The 19628-nt window shown below is 40.8% G+C and overlaps 2 protein-coding genes across 2 annotated transcripts in view; one reads left to right on the top strand and one right to left on the bottom strand.

The window, feature by feature from the left end:
- PDGFD (platelet derived growth factor D) overlaps positions 1 to 19628 on the bottom strand; it is a 209416-nt gene that overhangs the window by 100076 nt on the left and 89712 nt on the right. The window lies entirely within an intron of this gene.
- On the top strand, positions 16420 to 17981 carry DDI1 (DNA damage inducible 1 homolog 1). The gene has a single exon (XM_084781506.1). It carries the CDS (start codon positions 16650 to 16652, stop codon positions 17868 to 17870), a length of 1221 nt encoding a protein of 406 aa, XP_084637632.1. The 5' UTR covers positions 16420 to 16649; the 3' UTR covers positions 17871 to 17981.

Raw genomic sequence — 19628 nt, 5'->3', positions numbered from 1 at the left:
TGACAAGACACCACCAGGGAACCAGGCAATGGTGAGATCTGCCAGTACCTTGACCTTGGACTTCCTGGTTTCCAGAACTATAAGAAACGAATAAAATTTCTGACGTTAATAAGCCACCCTGTATATTTTGTTATAGCAAGAAAACAATTAAGCCACATTTATACCGGTTAAGATTTCTTGGTATTTTTTTTCCTGTGCATTTTATCACCCAGTTTATACAAATAAGTTCTAGAAATTAAATATATATTAAGTGGAATGTTAGTCCACTTGAATCTGTCCTCCTCTTTTAACTTTTCCAGTTCTGACCCATCTTATAAACAAACCTACCACAAAAAGACCTTTTAACTAATAAGCCACATGACCTACACACATTTATACATGGAAATGTCCAATAGATAATCATTACAGTGAGGAAATTCTGTTCTTTTCCTCTACTGGGGAACTGTTAGCATGTGGCGCTCCTTTCAAAGACTGGGGATATGGTTCTTGTTTATGTTACTACAAGGCTTGCGATGTTGCTCAGTCATAGAACACTTGCAGAAGAACTCCATTCAGCCTCTAGTGCTGCAAACCATAGGAAAGCAAAATAAAAACAAAAGACAAAAGCAATCTTAACACATACACCAAGGTGACCACTCTCTGTGATATTACTATTTCATGGCTACTGCTGAAGATGCTGCTTTGTAAAGATGTAATGTTGCCATTTGCTGTGTAGAGAGACGTGAAAATGTGTTACAATGGCTATTGCTGTTGTTACTGGTGAATAAGTATGAAAAGAGGGATTTTTGTTTGTTGCATTTAGATGTAAAAAAAATTAGGATTACTTTATGATATGGCAAGGTTGGAAGGGAGATAGGATACACAAATGTCTTAGGCACTCAGATGAAGAATTTATCATGTGCCATTATATTGGCTGTGCCTGAAACTCTAATTCTTTTCCTTTGCTCTTACTTCCAAGACTGAAACCATTGGCAAATAAAAGTGATTTTCGTGGTGCACACCTTTAATCCCAGCACTTGGGAGGCAGAAGCAGGTGGATCTCCATGAGTTTGAGGCCAGTCTGGACTACAGAGTGAGTTCCAAGCCAGCCAGGGCTAACTGGAGAAACCCTGTCCCTCCCCCCAAAAAAACCCAAAAGTGATTTTATTCCTCGTGACTTGTTGGGGAGTGATAGATCCTTTCAATAAACATAAACCAATGAAACTCAGAATGTCCTGGAGGTAAGGCAAATATTTCAGTTTCTGTACATATGTGAACATCCCCCCTTCACAGTATTGAAAAAGGTAGGCTAGCTAGAGAGCTCCCATAGCTGAACAAGATCATTGCAGTTTTGAAGCTAGACACACACACACACACACACACACACACACACACACACACCATCAAACTCAGGACATGTAATCTTGCTGGAAGATTTCCACAAACTAAGATGCCCCTGAGAGTTCAGCCTGGCACCCATGATCCCCTTTGTTGTGCGTAGTAACCAGGGTGTCCCACAGCTCCTGTTCCTCGGAATCAGATGCAGCCAGCTGTGTTCACACCAGTCATGTATGTGTTCCCAGCCAGCTGTGTTCACACCAGTCATGTATGTGTTCCTAGCCAGCTGTGTTCACACCAGTCATGTATGTGTTCCCAGCCTTTACTCATTCCATCTGTTATGGTGTGTTGTGATGGTTAGCTTTAAATGTCAACACCCCATAACTAGAGTCACCTAGAATCTTAACTGAAGATTTATCTTAACGTTTTGGCTTTTGGGCATGACTGTGGGCTGTACTGTTCCCTAGACTAGACTCTGGATGTCTGAGTGAAGAGGCCTAGCTGAGGAAGCAAGCGGGCAGCATGGGTGCTTTTGTTTCTCTCCACTGTTGACTTGGCTGTGGTGAGACTAGCTACTTCAGTTCCAGGATTTTCCTCTGCAAGGCTGGGATTGTAGACCAAACACACCCTTTCCTGCCTTATGCTGCTTTTTGTCAGCACAGTTTAACACAGGCACAGGAGTGGAAGCAGGACATGTGTTCTTCTCCAGTTTCCTTCTGTGCCTCAGAAGGGGTCTGCCTTGATACCTCATCTTCACCCCATCTCTCCTCTTTCCACACATTCCGCTGCTGCTGATGGGATGGACAGAGTTTCCCTCTTTTCCTGTCTTTTTGCCACAAAGCTCTGCACAGCCATCTAAGCCCTTCCCTGATTAAGGACCTTCCTTGCACAGTGCATACTCCCCAGATTCCCACCAGTAAACGGCCCTCCTTCCATTTTGTGGGCATCATTTTTATGTTCATTGTAAACGTCTCTGTTCCTTAAATACACATCATAATTTGCATTTTATATGGGTATCATTGATCTTTATGTAGTTCTTCCAGATGTTACACAAAGTCAAATTGTGTTTGCTTGATTCAACATTCGACATCCAGCATCGGGGTGCACAAGTTGACTAAAAGAATTCAACCTTGCCTTTCGCCTCAAACACTGTGCCTGGCACAGATGAGTTCAGCATCACCTTGCAAATAAATAATTCAATACTGATTACAAATTTTCCGTACAGACATCAAAATGTACTACACTATAAAATTGCTGGGTTACTGGTTTACTTGAGCACATTAACTAGGGAAAAGTTTGATGGTCCAAGTTACAGTGAAAGATATGAAAGATATAAATCCTCATAAAACATAGAGCTAGAAAAATCAAACATATTGAATCCTGAATAAAAATGCCAAAAATTATGAGAGTCATACTAATGGAGTACAGTAGAGACAATTGTATACAAATATTAATGTTTGCTCTGAACATAGAGAGGAGATAAATGACTGGGCACATGTTGCATTGGCTAGCACTGTTAAAGAAGAACAAACAGCAGTGCACATCACCTCTGTAAAGAAATGTGGGATTGAATAAAGTTTGCTCTATGACACCTGCTGTTGGTAAAAACAACTTGCAGTATACATGCCGCTTTCTTCATTTGTAAAATAGTGACAACATAAAATTTTTTTCAGGACTGCTACAAACACCCTGGAAATTGGACAGGTTTTCATCAAATGCAAAGCAGCATAGAAATACCATTAAGCTAATAACAGAAAAGCATCAATGTCAGCTGAATCCTGGGAGCTAGAGGATGGGGCCACTTCTCAAAACAACTTAGCTTCAGCAAGCAGAAGAGCAGATGCAGTAAGATTCAGAGATACAGGCACACATTTTAGTGTCTTCCACTTCTCTTAATCCTGTTTTTAGACATATTAGGCCCGAGGGCTCATTCATTAGCTCTTTTCCCATAAGTAAGATGATGCAGCTATATAAGGACCCATCAAAAAACGTAAATTCCATAAAGTAACATCAGAATTTATCCATGTAGTGTCCCCTAACGTGTTATATATGATTTATTCATAGTCTCTAAATGAAAATTAAAGATGTTTGGATTGCCAAGATGGCTCAGTGGATAAAGGTGCCTGCTATAAGGCCTGATGGCCTGAGTTCAATCCCCAGGAGCCAGGAAAGAGAGCAGACTCCTGTGGGTTTTCCTCTAACCTTCATTGGCATGAAAGTGTGTGTGCATGCATTCCCACACATGAGCATGCACAGATGCAAACACCCACATATGTACACACAACATCAGGTTATAATCTGAATAAATTATAAGAAATTAAAAATTAAAAAAAAGAATGTAAAATTTGTATGTATTTTAAATGCTTTAGTTTAACAAGTAGAGTTGCTGTACACCATTACATTTTGAACAGATACTTACACACTTTAAAACTAAATAATTCAAGAATGTGTAGAAACAGTCACTGGGGTGTGTATTTTTTCAATTTAGATGTATAAAAATAGTTCTTTATAAAGACTATTAGGTTCAGGAAACAGCTACATTTTGCATTATATATTCATGCATATTTAAAGATCTGCCTCATATCTATCTATCTCACCACCATGAGATTTTCTCCTCGGACTTCTATAACTAAGGAAATGCTTTAAAAACCACAAGAATGTCAATGAAAAGTTATCAATTTCATTATATTCAGGTTCATTCTGGGTACTTGCATGATTTATCAATCATGGATAATATATTGAAATTCTGGGTCATGGGTCCTGTTTTTCTATACATTCTAGAGTTAAAGAGCTTATCTGAATTTTGAGCCAGGTCAAAATCAAGATGAACTTTTTCATTAATGGACAACTTCTTCCTACAGAAATACTTTTAGTAAAAAAAGCAAGAACTTTTTTGTTGTAGCCAATCTACACATGATTAAAGCTTTTTCCTCATTGGTAAACTAAAAATAAAGGGTCAGACAACGGCACCCGCCCAGGTATAACATCTGGGCTGTGTTAGCTTCAGGAATTTGAGCAATGAAGTAAATCTTCTCAGCCTGACTCACTAACAAGGATCTGTTACAAATAGCTTCACAGCATTGTTTTGGAGACTGAGGGCCTAGGGGTCAGTTCCTAGGAGCAGTGTTGTCGTTCCATCATCTCTCTAATCTTGACAAATTCTCTTATGTATTTGCAATTTCCCATGTCAGGTTAAATTTCAGTTTCCTGCTCTGCTAATGTTGGTGTTGAGACTGTTTCTTTATTGTGGCAAGAAAATGCAGAGGGAAGTAGTAATTTTGACCTAAGCTTTAGGCTCCTTCAGTGCTTTCATTTAATTCTCTTGAGCTTTCCTAAGTGTCATGGACAGGATATTCTACTGAGCATGCTACTTGGCTAGGGGCCAGAGAGTTACATAGCAAATCTAGTTCTAGTTTGAAGCTAGGAGCCAGACCATTCAAGCTATGCTAGGTTGGCCAAACCCAACTAACAGCAGATATGAAAGAAAATCTTAAATTTTAAAATATACTGTTGTGGTACACCTTAGTTAGCTGTTAGCATATTGAGTTGTATAACAGCCATCTCAAAACTCAGTGGCTTAAACCAGTAATACTTTAAGACAGACATGGCTGTTGAAATAGATATTACTAGAGGAAAATATACACACATTGGCCACAGGCATATTAGAAGTACTTATGGCTATGAGATCTATGGGTGGCATCCTCAAGGACATACTAAAGCCTTGTAATTTCATGTGCTAAAAATCCTTTTCAGTGCTCTGATACATGGAAATAAACATTTTTCCTGATTTTCTAACTTGGTTAGTTTAGCAAACAACAAAAGCAGCATATAACACACACAGGCATACCTTGTTAATAAAAGAAGATTGTTTCAAAGTCAGATACAACAGAAGACCTAAATTATTTACTACACAGAATTTTTGAGATAATACAGAACACAAGTAGATTAAATGTGCTGAATACATTCATCTTGCTTCATTAAAATCCTTACACAAAACCATATTTGGGTTTCTGCTCTGCAGTGTGGATTCAGTTGATCACCTACTTTTTGTGTGCTTTAAAATTCTAACTTAATGGGCTCCCTCGGGACACTGTATAAGATTAATTGTTGACAGAAGTCCCTTTGGAAGACTACTGCACTAATTTATGCAGTCTGAGTAGACTGAGCAAACAGAACTGCTTCCAGAATAATGCTTTTATGATTATTGTTTAGAAGTGTTACATTACCATAGCCTATATTTTTTGTGTCACTCACAAAGAACAAATTTTACCACCCCAAATATCTAACGTCTGTTTCCAAAGCATGTGGTCCCAATTGCATAATCAGAAAGGAACAAGCTGACCTTAAAACTTACAAAAATAAGTGACATGATATTTTAATCTTAGTTCCTGTGACTACTATGATAACTCAAAATTTAGCACATAGGTATGAACCTAACAAACATTTACATTTAGGAATATGCACAAACACACACTGGAATGTGTAGTCAACTTTTTGTTGTCATTACAATTTTCTGAATTCCATGTGGGTAATGATTATATAAAGGATAAAGACTTGTCATTTATTTTTCTCTAAGACATGTTGGTATATATTTATAGATAGAGAAGAAGTAAAATATATGGGACAACTTTTGCCCAAAGAAATAGAAGTTATATGCACAAGCCTTTGAATTAGGGACCTCAGGCAAATTCTGTGGCAACTAACATAATAAAATGGTTACTGTCATTTCTGGTGTGTGTGGGCTCCCCAGAGTGGAATGCCCCACTTTTAAAAGCCTCGTATATAATTAAAATTCTGATGCAGATATGACCTCAAGTGTCTTCTGGAAAAAGGTATAATTAAGTAATCCAGAGCTCTCATAAGCAAGAGCTGCATGATAAGCACGAGCTCTGCCGTTCCATTCGTGGTCCTTGCCTCCTCGCGCACTCTCAGCACCATGGCTGCTGCTCCCTGAGGCAGCTCTTGGTCTCTCTTGATCTCAGAGTTTCAGCATCCCCTTTGCAACTAAGGCTTTTCTTCTGTTCATTCATTTACCAAAGACAGACTCACAGAGCCATCTTCAAACACTCCTATTGGAAGGCATCAAAGATGTGCTGATTTTGAGCACCAGGGGAAAGAGCATTAATGATTCTAGCAAGAGACCTTAATCAATTATATAAAAGCAGGATATTGATCCATTCTGATAAACTGGAACACTTCTCTGACTGTTCAGGCATAATATCACATAGAGATGGTTTTGTGTTAAGAAGCCCAAATATCTTTTTTTGTGTGTGTGATCTAAATTACAGAGCCATAAAGTTTAAGTAAACATGGTATGGAGACACAGGGCTCAGAGCTACTAAGAATGAAATCTTATTTCAGTCACAAACTTTCACATGGAGTTTTACAAGCTTGCAGACAGACTATTGCATGTTATATGCACCATCAGGCTTCTCTTAGAAACAATTAACAATTTCCATATTTAATATATATATATAGTCAAATTATCTCTAGTGTTAGCCACATTTTAATACATGAATCCAGCACAGGTAAGAAAATGGCATAAAACTAGGAACAAAATGACTAATGTTGATTTTTTTTCTAATGTTGATTATAAACATTCTTCAAAGCATCCTTGGTTTTGACAAGCTCCTATAAGCCTCAACGCGTGTATCACATGTATAGTGTGTGTGCCATGTGTATAACATTAACCAGACTATCACAGTAAGAGACCAGGGACAGGGCTTCCCTCTGTAATCCCTATCACAAAGATCTCTTAAAATATGGAGTGTGGTGTTTTATGTCAAAATGGACTTTTCATCTCTTTCACTAGAGGAGGGGGAGGATCAGGTAGGTAATTAATATCCTTGCACAGAGGCTTTCAGAAACATATTTCAACATTGTAGGATACAAGGAAATGGAACTTTCCAATCCACCAGTTATATTTGTGTTGACATTTCAAATGTAGCACAAATGGTCAGAGAATTTGAATTTGTTGCAAAGTACCACAGTGGGTTGACATTCAAATTGTATGCAAATGACTGCTGCTGAAGTCAGTGTCTCTCTAATATTTGCTAATATTGTCAAAACAATGAGGCAGAGTCTTAGACCCCTGTCAAAAATGTGCATACAAATTACCCATTTGCACACATAAGTGTCAAGTCTGTTCAGTCTCCACAGAAGACCCAATTTTAAGATGCCGTGTGTAGAATTTAGAACATGTACCTACCCAGTTACACTGTTAACTTAACAGAGTATCATAAATGATTTAAACTGTGACATTAATCCTCTGAATCAATACCTGCTAGGTTGCTTAGCCATCCACAAGGAATGAACATTGTCATTCTTTGAAATATAAGGAAAGTTATGTACTTGGTTAATTGCTCTCCAGGCTCCCTCCTTTACTGAGGAGCCATTGGCAGTTGCTAGGTTCTGGGGGAGAAGCATTTGGTTTTAAATGTGTGGCGACTGGTGGGTTTCCCACACTCTAGTGGATGCCTGTACATATACAGGCAGCACTAATTGGACTTAGTGGATTAGCAAAGGTTAAAAGAGACTGTGTGATGCCTTTGATTGTGCATGAGAATTACTAAACAAATATGCAAGATGACTCTCAGAACCTGCAGTTGGAGCACTTTTGACCCTGAAGCAGCCAATCCAGAGCAGCAGTGGGGAGCACTGCCATGGAATGTACAGTGTCAGTCCAGGAAAGGGAGCGGACACTCTCCGCAAACCCCATCTAAGCACAGATACTTTGATTGATGATGTGAGGTGCAAATCCATTGCTTTTCTACATAAATAACTTGAGGCTCTAGAAGAAAGTAGTTTAGGAAAAATCAACATAATGGATAAAATATGTGACTTGACCTGCCAAGTTCAGTCATAGCACAGGTCCCTTCAGGATGCAAGCCAGCATGTGGCCCAGGCCATCTTATGGAGGACCAAATTCTGTCCTTGGGAAACTCCCAAGGACAACAAAAACAAGACACAAAAGTTCTAGAAATGGGAAGATGCCAGCTTTGCAGGGATGGACGTGTTGCTTTTGGGAGTTGCACTTGGCCAGCAGCTGTGCCTGCTCCAAAGCATAACTATCGTGAAGCCACTGCATTTCCACTACCTGGTACTGCCTTTCTCATGAACAGGTCAACACCCAGCCACTGGGGAGTAGGGTGAAATTTTCTGTTTTCCCCATCTCCTTTCTTCCTGGGAGACCTGGACACAACACCTGACTGCTGATGGCCCACGGAATCTGTCTGGAGACTTTCAGTAGCTCTGGGGAGATTAATGTAGGCAGAGCTGTGTGCCTCTCTGCACCCCACTCTGGTGCTGGGGCTGGTGTATTTTTGGACTGCTGTCCATATCCAAACTGTCCGGAAAAGAGATCACCCCCATCATTACTGCTTTATGTAACAGGACAGCAAGGCCCAGAGAAGTGTCTCCTGTGCCCATGGACATGCAAGCAATTAGGGAGGAACAGGAGAACGTAGTGTCTACTTTTCTGAGTCAACGGATTTCTGTATCATTGATTTGTGTCTGTGCTGACTCCAAGGTTTGTGCAAAATTTTGTGGGTACAAAATTCTCTACCACTGCACTCGGTACACAGCATTATTTCATGGGACAGAGGAGCATACCTTCACTTTTATACGAGTTTTTTTTTAATGTTTTCTTGTTATAAACTACTTTTGGATACAACAAAAGTCAAAGCAATATTTTTAAAGAACAGATAATAAAAGTTTCATGGTGTGCTGTGAACATGTTTCATTGAAAGTATGAAATATTTTACTTCCTTATTGAGCTATCTTTTGTTTACTGTATTCCTACTTATTCTAGTTTTTTAAAAACTGATCTTCCTTGTAATTCTAAGAAGGATGGTAGAGGTTGGCCACTAACTGTGAAGATACTGGCTCCATAGCCATTGCTATAAATTCAGTTAAAATTCTTCTTTGATTTTTATCATTATCTATGTTTTTGGCTGGCTTGCTGCAAATCCAAGCACTGGTGATACAGCTTTCAACTCTCTATGTAGAAGCCTCAGAACCTAATTTTCATATCAGGTATCTGAGCCACAGTAGGGCTTCACTTTTTAATGTCATTCGAATGTCAGTATACTTCACATGGTTCATAAGTCGTAATTAGTGGCTATCCTTAGAACATTGGGTTCAGTATCTCTTAACCACAGAACCACTGCAGATCTACATTCTAGATGAAAAACACTGCAGTTAGTACTCAAAATAAAACTGTTTTTTAAAGTTAAAACTGTTTTTCACTTTTTTTTTAATTCAGAGAAATAAAGGACTCAGTAACAGTTTTGTTAGGCTTGCCCGAGACATTTTGTTTCATTTCATTCAGTTTCTAATGAAAAAATAATCTATGTTCTTATTGTCTTTCTTCTCAGTTCGTAAACCCAGTTCCTGGGTTTGAAAGCCAGCATGCACACTCTGCTTAATTCCTGTACTCCAAAGAAATATTCCTTAAAAACGCATGGGAATATTTTCAAGATTTTGAGTACACAAGAATGCATTAGGAGTTAGGAACGTGTTAATACGTATGACAAACAGAAGACTTTCGGAGCAGAAACAGTAATGTAAATGGATGGGGGAAGAGGCTCTATGCCCCATTCCTCAGAACAGACAAGCCTACTGTGGCATGAACGCTCCCAAGCCCTTCACAGAACAAGAAGTCCCATAGGCTCGCTGCCATACCAGTGCTCTGAATACACCCCTGTGTCCAGGCTGCTAAATTCAATTTCCTAAAGAGAACAGATAGGAGGTGAGCTGATTTATCTTTCCTTTGCCATCTTGCTAAAGCTTTTATTCATCAGGTTTTGTTTCTTATTTTCAGGGTTGGAGTACAAGGCCATTCTGTAGAGAATGAGGCTTCAGCCATAGTAATTAGCACAGCAAGTTGTTAACTCAGGTGCTGTTGAGAATGGGAAAGCCACATGAACAACGCTCTAGGTAACACCCCTCCTCACTCATGCAATTTGTAAACTACACATATAACCATATCTGGGATGACAATGGACCTTGCCCTCTCTATTTGGAATCTTTCAATATACATAACTCTTCTACAAAGGCCTGGCATGTCACCGCAAATGAAGCGACTTACCACGCAACAATTTTTGATGTGTTCTGACTAGTTGCTGATTGGGCAGACTGCATGGTATTACTCCGTTCTGAAAGGTTAGGTTTCTGAGTAACACCAAAACTGGTTACTTTCCAACAGATTTTAAAAATATTATTGGCTAGTATGTCACATCACTAAAATCCTCTTCAAAATTTATTATGACATTCAGCAAATATATATATATATTCTGTAAAGACTTTGGGATTAAAAGTCCCTAATGAAGCCTCCACCTATTTTCTAATAAAAGTGCCCCTCCTTGCTAGAGAAGACCAGAAGCAAGGTTAGATGGGCAGTACAAAGCCAAGGACTGAAGGGATCATCAGTGATGCTCACTGGATGACCTGAGACAACGAAACATTCAGGTTTGATTCCAGGTTTGTGTTTGTGAAGTGACAACTTTAACAATCGCATGGAAGCAGACACTTCCATTGTGCTTGTATCTGAGGTGAACACTAGTGTGGGGTTGATGCTTTTGAGAGAGTTGGACTATCCTTCCTCTACGCCAAACCTGCAATCATAATGCATCGATGGGTGCGCTGTTACAGAATCGAGCACAGGAAAAACACAGGCAGAACAATTTACACACAGCGAAACAAAACAAAACAAGACAAGACAAAGGTCAAGAAAGTCCTGTGATGCGTCTAGACACATGGCCTCACGAGAATCCAAGTGGCGGCAATTTAAATGCAGATGTGCCTGAGTCTTCTTATAGACCCACTTCAGTGACAGTTCTAGTGAAGGTTCCACATAGTTTCAGTCAAGCCCTTCACTGCACTGCCCCAGCACACAAACGCATTTACTCCTCTAAGGACACACCACATGTTATATACACATCTATCGTTAGTTATTACTCCACAATACAGCTCAGCTTGCATGGATATTATCTCCATTAACAACAACTCGTTTGGAGGAGGACACCGGCTCCTATTCTTCTGCCTTCCCTGGTATGCCCAGATTACTTCATGGTCATGGAAAGCGGTTGACCCGAGGAGTCAAAGACATGTCTCTATAACTATCTCTAAGTAGTGGGAAACAAATGCTTTTTGTATTTGGAACATCCATCAGTCATTGTGTCCACACACTCCTGGACCCTTTACTGGAATAAGTAAAGAGGTTTTCAGTGAGTGATATTACCTTCCACTTATTTGCTAGAAGAATTGAATGGGGGGAGGGTAAAACAAAGCCCAGAAGTCATAAATAATAAGAATAACAAACAAAAAAAAGTAGCTTCCTACCTTAGCGTAGTTCTGACATCAGTGGAACATTTGCATGGGGTGGGGAGAAGCATTAATAACATTATTATCAACAGGACTGTTCTCCTTTGTGTAGGTCTGTGTTCACTTTGTTACTTAGTTCTATTTTCTGACATGTTTCATGAACAAGAGACATGATAGGAATTCTGCAAGAATTCCAGGTTGAGCAAGGCAAGGAATTTGATGTAGAAATGTTTATTGTGCAAATAACTTCAAAATAATTTTAATGTGAGAAGGCTAAAATTTCCAAAAGTAACAGAAAAATAAAGATGTAAGGTGTGTTTTGGACCTTGTTGTTCTCTTTTTTTCTTGATTTCTTTTTTATTAATTCATTACATCTCAATTTTTATCCCATCCCTTGTATCCTCCTATTCTTCCCTCCCTCCCATTTCCCCCTTACTTCCCTCCCCTATGACTGTTCCTGAGGAGGGACCTCCTCCCCCTGTATATGACTATAGGGTATCAAGTCTCCTCTTGGTAGCCTGCTATCCTTCCTGTGAGTGCCACCAGGCCTCGTCATCCAGGGGATGTGGTCAAATATGGGGCACCAGAAGCCGATGCATCACTGTAAGGCAAATGGAGGAATAGTGGAAAACTCAGTTCTTTATCCACTGCTGCTTTAGTACCTCCCCTCTTCTCTAAGTGGCATTGAAATTCTCAAGTGATGAATGCAATTTCATATTCAGTCTTGATTACACTTTAAAAGTAATTCTAGGTTCTCTCTTTGCCCCCCATATCTCTCTCCCTCCCTCCTTCCCTCCCTCTCTCTCTCTCTCTCTTTCTCTCTCTCATATGTCACACACACACACACACACACACACACACACACACACACACACAGTAGAGAGAGAGAGAGAGAGAGAGAGAGAGAGAGAGAGAGAGAGAGAGAGAGAGAGAGAGAGATCAATTCACGTGCACATGGTGTATCTGTGCGTTTGTGAGTGTGCACTTCCGGTGTTAATCCTTGCCTTCCACCATCTTTGAGACAGGGTCTCATGTTGTTTGCGTATGCCAGGTTAGCCACAAACCTGCAGGCATTCTCTTGTTTCTGTGTCCCAGCCTGCTTTGGGAGGGCTGTCATTTCAGACAACTGCCACCAGCCACAGCTTTACCCTGGTCCTAGGAATCAGAACTCTGGTCTCTAAGTTTTCACAGCAAGTGCTGTTCACTTTTTATAGTAGTAGGGAAGCGCCTCAGGGCCTCCTGGAGCTAGGCAACTGTTCTGGTGGGGACCAGCATCCTGAGCCCTTGGGCAGACTCTAATGGATGGACTGTAAACAATGTAAACAAATGTAAGTACTTAATTGGCTTAATGATTATGTATGTGAAACATACAATTTAACCAGTCATTCTGTTTATTTAAAAAACACATTTATTTTGCTTTGTAAAGGTAACATACAGTACTTTAAATATCAACTGATTGTGGGACCACCAATTATCTGATGTTGTTGTTGTTGTTGTTGTTGTTGTTGTTGTTGTTGTTGTCATTGTTGCATTAAGGTATCTGTTCTCAAACTCTGAGTCCAGACTCCTTTGAACAACATGTTCATAGGGGTCACATAGCCGATTTCCTGCATATCAGATGTTTGTATTACAAATCATAAGAGTAGCAAAAATACAGTTAAGAAATAGCAACAAAAATAACTGTATGGTTGGGGGTCATCAGAACATGGAGATCTGTATTAGAGGGTTACAGCATTAGGAAGGCTGAGAACCCCTGCATTTACGTTTTAAAAGGAAGAAAATTATAGAAGCTGTTGCCATGGGCTTATTCTAGAAACAAACCAAAACCAACCAACCAACCAAACAAACAAACACTTTTTCTTTGCTATTATGAAGTCACTGTTCTCCTTTCCACTTTCTGAGTACTCAGGCATCAAAATGAGAATTGATTTCTTTCTGGGTGATAGCCCTGAGCCTCGTCAGGATTCTCACTTATCAAAGAAAGATTCAATTATGTTCTGATGCTACACTTGCGAAGAAATACAATTCAGGGAATATTTAAACTGCTGCTGGAGAACAAGCTGCAATAACTTCTGTTTACCTACAGGAGCATGCCTGGTTAGCTGATGGCTGGCTCACAAACCCATCAGAACACAGCTTACACAAGTGGGGATTCGGGGCACTTTCGATGTTTGGCAGTGTTTACAGTCTCCATTTTTATTACGTAATCAGATGGTGCTTTCAATTAAAATTTTGAGTTAAGAAAATTATACTTATGGTATTTGAATCGCCAATACTGTTGGGTAAGTTCAGCGAGTTAAGCAATATACAAAGCTGGAATGCCAAATAGCCTGGAGACACTGTTTATCTTTGGTGATTCCAGCTGCTGTGAAAAAGGTTTAAAGGCAGGGTGGGTACTGTGAGCTAGGAGTGATAAGAATTAATTGGCCAGACCTTAAGGCTCCTTGCCTACTTATATGTGGGTCAAAGGTAAAACAGTAAAGCCTATTTCAATGCAAAAATGTCACAAAAACTAAATAATTATATCAATGTAAGAATACAGCTCCCATGAAACTGATTTCTACTTGGTATCTAGGCAACATTAACACTTACAATGACCTTCCTTTCTTTTAACCTGAACCTTTAACTTCTGCTTTACTGAAAGTGAAAGAAAGAGGGGGGTAACAAAAAAAAACCCACATTTTATCCCACAAAAATAACTTGAGCTGCTAATATAAAACAAAAGCAGAAGAAGCACACAAAGTGGGAGTGGGATAACCATAATTTAATAGAGTTTAATAGACAGTGAAGACATCAAATGACCCTGGGAAAGAGCTCTGTGGGTAAAGCACTTGCAACTCAGCAATGGGGCCAGGAGTCTAGATGGTGGTACCCCCTAAAAATGCTAATCAGGCTTTGTTGCCAGCCTGTGATCCCTGCTCCCAGAGGCAGGCAATCACAGGCAATCAGATTACTGAGCCTGCAAGCTTAGTTCCCAGTGATAGACCCTGTTTCAATAGGTAAGAATAAGAATCATCAAGTAAGAACCCCAATTGCAAGCTCTGGGCACTGTATGTCTGTGCAGCCATGTGTATATGAACAAACAAGCATATATATACATAGACACACAACAACAGCAAGGGAAATGACATGTCTAAATGTCTGTTCAAATCTCTGTAAGTACTAAGTAAGTAGTAAAAACTGCTCTAAATAATATTTTTACCAGAGAATTCCCTTCTGTTTCTACCCTAAAATTTTGTATATTTCTCCATATTAAAATGTCCTGTAAGCCAGAGGAACCCCCTGCTTTATTTCTCCAGCATCTGGTACCCACATAGCCAACCCCTCATCTTGCTAAATCTGTCTCTTTCAGAAAGCTTTTCCTACAGAGACCTCACCAGTTCCCATGTCTGTTCTCCTGTTGGTGATTTTTTTTTCAAGCTGTTAGGAATTCTACTACGGTTTCTTCTTCATGTCCAACCTCTCCAATTTGTGTATATGAATGTGTCCTCTTTTAGACTGTGAGTTCCTATGAGAGCACAGTGTGAATTCCACATCATGTATGACTGTATACCCAGATGTCAACTAACACTTCCCATTATATAATCAGTCAACATTCACAGTATACAGAAAAAAAGAATGGCAATATTGAGATAACTAGAGTGAGAAATGGTACAAAGTCTTTCATCTGAGGCAAACACAAGAGAAATGAAAATAAAAGACCATTCTTTAGGCTCATGCAATAGCCTCTGTGTGGTGGGGCACAGCTGAAAATTCCTAAATATGGATGAGGTGCACATATAGAGCTGTGACTTTGTGGTGCTCATAAGTGAACACCTGTGAGGGAGGAACAAAGGACCTGTGAGCATTTCATGGCACATAAAAATGAGTATACAAGAGTTCTACCCAAATGCCCATGTCTTCGGCTTCCCTACTCCGAGGTAGGTGCATGTTGAGGGGTGTTGGTGAGTTACTGTGCTTTAGGGTCAGAGAGAGACATAATTAGCTTCCGAGATGCCATGCACCCTACTGTAGAGTCAACATCAAACTGATTTCCTTGGAGAGGGGTTCATTTTATTCATCTGGTGAAGGCAATGGCCTATTTTTTCCTAGTCTCCCACTTTAGAAGCTGTTTTTACATGTAACCTTTGTCTTTAAAGTGACCCACATCAAATGGCATCCATCTAGCCAAGAACGGCTTTCTCTCTTCCTCGTGTCCTAGTCTTTCGGGTTTCAGGACCCAGCAACATGTCCCCTTCAACTTCCTGAGAAGCTCTCTGGCCACCCCATGTCCTCCATACACTGCAAGAAACCCCTTCCATATGTCAATGAAATGAAAAGTCCAGCAATCACAATGTTTCAAAACTTCGATTTCCTTACGTTTTTCTTCCTTTCTCCCCCGCCTCTCATTCTGTCTGAAAGGATTAATCTCTTGTTACCCAGAAAACTATTCCTTCTTCTACATTCAGTTTGTCACTTCTTTTGTGAACACATCCTCAGTACCATTGGCAATGCTGAGGAAAACTCCTCCCCCATCATTTACCCAGTTGCCTTCAATGGCAGGCACCTATGTGACCTACTAATATGCAGCACAGCCCTTGAAATGTCAAAGTCACACTCTCACTTTTCAGAGACGTGGAAAAGTATGTACAATACAGATCTACAGTGAAAAGACTAAACAGTAACACATTTAGGGAAACTGAGATATTCTATATAGCCTGTATTAAGTAGGTTTTGGAAGGCCAGGCTTGGAACCCACTGGCTTTGAGTAACTATTTCTATGGAAACAGACATTCTAAGTTCCAAACAGCACATACACATATGCACTTGTTATGTTAAAGCTCCATGGGGCCATCAGCTGGCACTGGGTCTGGGAGGCAGCCCTCATTCTGGACATTGGCCTTTCTGAGAGTTGAATGAGTTTCATACCAAGGAGTGAGGGGCAGGCCACACACCCACCCGAACCAGCACCAGTCAGCCAGTGATCCACCAGATGTTTTCTGCCAGCACGGCCTTCCTGAGCATACACCATGCTTATCACTGTGTACTGTGTGCGTAGGGACCTCACAGAGGTAACCTTTTCCCTCCAGGTCAGCCCTGACTTTGAGCTCTGCAACTTCAGAGTCCTCTGTGAGCTCGAGTCCGGGGTGCCCGCTGAGGAGATCCAGATCATCCACATGGAGCAGCTCCTCACAGATGACCACTGTTCCCTGGGAACCTATGGCCTCAAAGATGGTGATATGGTTGTACTACTTCAGAAGGACAATGTAGGACCTCGAGCTGCAGGGAGGACTCCACACCAACCTCGAACAGATCTCACCGGGTCAGCCATGCCTGGGACATCGAGTTCCCGACACCATCATCATCATCAACACCCTTATCACCATAAGCAACGTCTACCATCCACACAGCCAGCCCATGGACTGGCCTCTGGAGAGAATACAGGCTATACTCAGGATCTGGACAGCCCTGCCCTGATTCGCAGCATGCTACTTTCCAACCCCCACGATCTGTCTCTATTGAAGGAACGGAACCCTGCTTTGGCTGATGCTCTGCTGAGCGGAAACCTTGAGACATTTTCTCAGGTCCTGATGGAGCAGCAGAGGGAAAGGGCCTTGAGAGAGCAAGAGATCTTTCATCTTTATTCTTCTGACCCATTTGACCAGGAAGCTCAGGCCAGAATAGAAGAAGAAATCCGTCAGCAGAACATTGAGGAAAATATGAACATAGCTATGGAAGAGGCTCCGGAGAGTTTTGGACAAGTGGCTATGCTCTACATTAACTGCAAAGTGAACGGGCATCCGTTAAAGGCTTTTGTTGATTCAGGTGCCCAGATGACTATCATGAGCCAAGCTTGTGCTGAGAGATGTAACATCATGAGACTGGTGGACCGACGGTGGTCGGGGGTTGCTAAGGGAGTAGGCACACAGAGGATCGTGGGGCGAGTTCATTTGGCTCAGATTCAGATTGAAGGTGATTTCTTACAGTGCTCTTTCTCTATACTTGAAGAGCAGCCCATGGATATCCTTCTTGGCCTTGATATGCTCAGGAGGCATCAGTGTTCCATTGACCTAAAGAAAAATGTGCTGGTGATTGGCACTACTGGCACGCAGACACACTTCCTTCCTGAAGGGGAGCTGCCCTTGTGTGCTAGGCTGGTGAGTGGAACTGTGCAAGAAGAGGCTTCAGACAAGGAAGTAGCAGGCAATATCAAGCATGCAGTAAAGGGTCCAGGACGAAAAAAGCATTGAAGCAGTTCAGATAGAAGCCACTGCCATGAAGGAGCAAGGTGTAGGTCCCAAGAAATTATGGCAATGTCATCATTAAAAACATCTTAGCAAACAACCTTGGCCTTGTGACTGAACTCACAGATGGGTGACTATGTAAGCTATCAATGATTCATCAGAGTATGTGTGTGTCCGTTCCTTCACTCCCAGATCACTGAATCTCATCCAGGGGAAGGTCTGGAGCTTCCAATTGGTTTCTGAACAATCTGATAGAAGGAAAAATTGTCTTTCTATCACATTACAGGGTAGCAAGTCTATTCCAAGGGCACCAGACACTAGAAAAAAAAAAGCCACCCTTTAAGACTAAAAGGACAAACAAAATGATTTCACATTAAGAATAGTAATGGTTTTGTATTATGCCCCCAACCCCTTTGTGTGTGTGTGTGTGTGTGTGTGTGTGTGTGTGTGTGTGTGTGTGTATGTGTGTGTGTGTGTGAGTGCGTGTGTGTGTGTGTGTGTGTGTGTGTATGAGTGCGTGCACACACACGTGTGTGTATGCATACCTGCATACGTCATCAGTTGAGAAAATTGGATATCTTCCTTAATCACCTTCCACATTCGTTTTTGAGACAAGTTCTCAGATAGAACCTGGAACTTTCCCAGTGCTGCTATAGTATAGTCATTTATCAACTCAATCCATGTTTTCCTTGTGAGTGCTAAAAATGAAATCTAGGTCCTAATGTTCATGCAACCAGCATTTTACTGAGCCATATCTTCAGCACCTCCTGGTCAATCCTGTATATACCTTTTTGAGACAGGGTCTCATGACTCTCAACCTGGCTGCTGACTTGAGGTATGGCTGAAGATGACCTTATGTTTCTGATTCTCTTGATTCCGCGTACTGAGTGCTGGGAATACAGGCATATGCCTTTGCGCATGCCTGGCAAGCATTCTAGCAACTGAGTTATATGCTAGCCCAAATTCTTTCCATACTCATGGAGGTGTCTGTTTTCACATTTGTTCACCTTAGGCAGGGTGTGGCCAAGGCTGCCGAGTCTACGCTCTTCTTGTTCTGACTATCTATAAATGGCAGCTTGCTGCACGCTCTTTAGTTCATGCTACTTTATAAGATTCCTATCCCAAGATTCCTGCAGGGCCGTGATGATCTCGTCTGCTTCCAGACTTAATTTTGACTTTTCCATGTAGAGGTTTGAAATCCCCAAGCATACTCTTTTCCTTGTGCTTAAAGAAAACGCAATTGTAAGACAAAAAAAATATGTGTTAGACCTTTTCATCTTAATTCTGGAAGCTCTTGGACTATACTATGGTGGGCTTGGAAGGTGATAGCCTTAAGCCATCATCTAGGACTCTGACATCTAGTTCAAGATTTCAGTTAGGCCTTCTTGGAAATATCTGCTTAGGCATTTTAGCCCTTGAGCGTCTGAGAAGGCTTATTTCCAGTGTGACCAGTTCTGGGAAATATCATACTATTGACTGAGTTCCAGCCTAAGACAGTTTTCAAAGTCCATCAGATTCAGGAAAAATGATTTCTGGGCAACACCTCATTATGACTGATATAGAGGGCTGGAGAGATAGCTCTGTGGTAAGAACACTCTTTACTCTTCCAGATAACTCGAGTCAATTCTCACAACCTATATAGAATGATTTGCAACCGACTATAATCCAGCTCCAGGGGATCCAACGCCCCTTCTGTACTCTGCAAGTACTCCTGTACATATATACATATACATTAATTGTTAAATAAAAAATACTGGTATGTCA

The sequence above is a fragment of the Acomys minous genome (assembly GCF_964271855.1).
Source record: "Acomys minous genome assembly, chromosome: 5".
NCBI lineage: Eukaryota > Metazoa > Chordata > Mammalia > Rodentia > Muridae > Acomys > Acomys minous.
The sequence above is the reverse complement of the archived record's forward strand: the minus strand, read 5'-3'. Positions and strand labels throughout refer to the sequence as shown.

Excerpts from the sequence above, each read along its gene's own strand:
- DDI1 (XM_084781506.1), top strand. The coding sequence starts at position 16,650 with ATGCTTATCACTGTGTACTGTGTGCGTAGGGACCTCACAGAGGTAACC.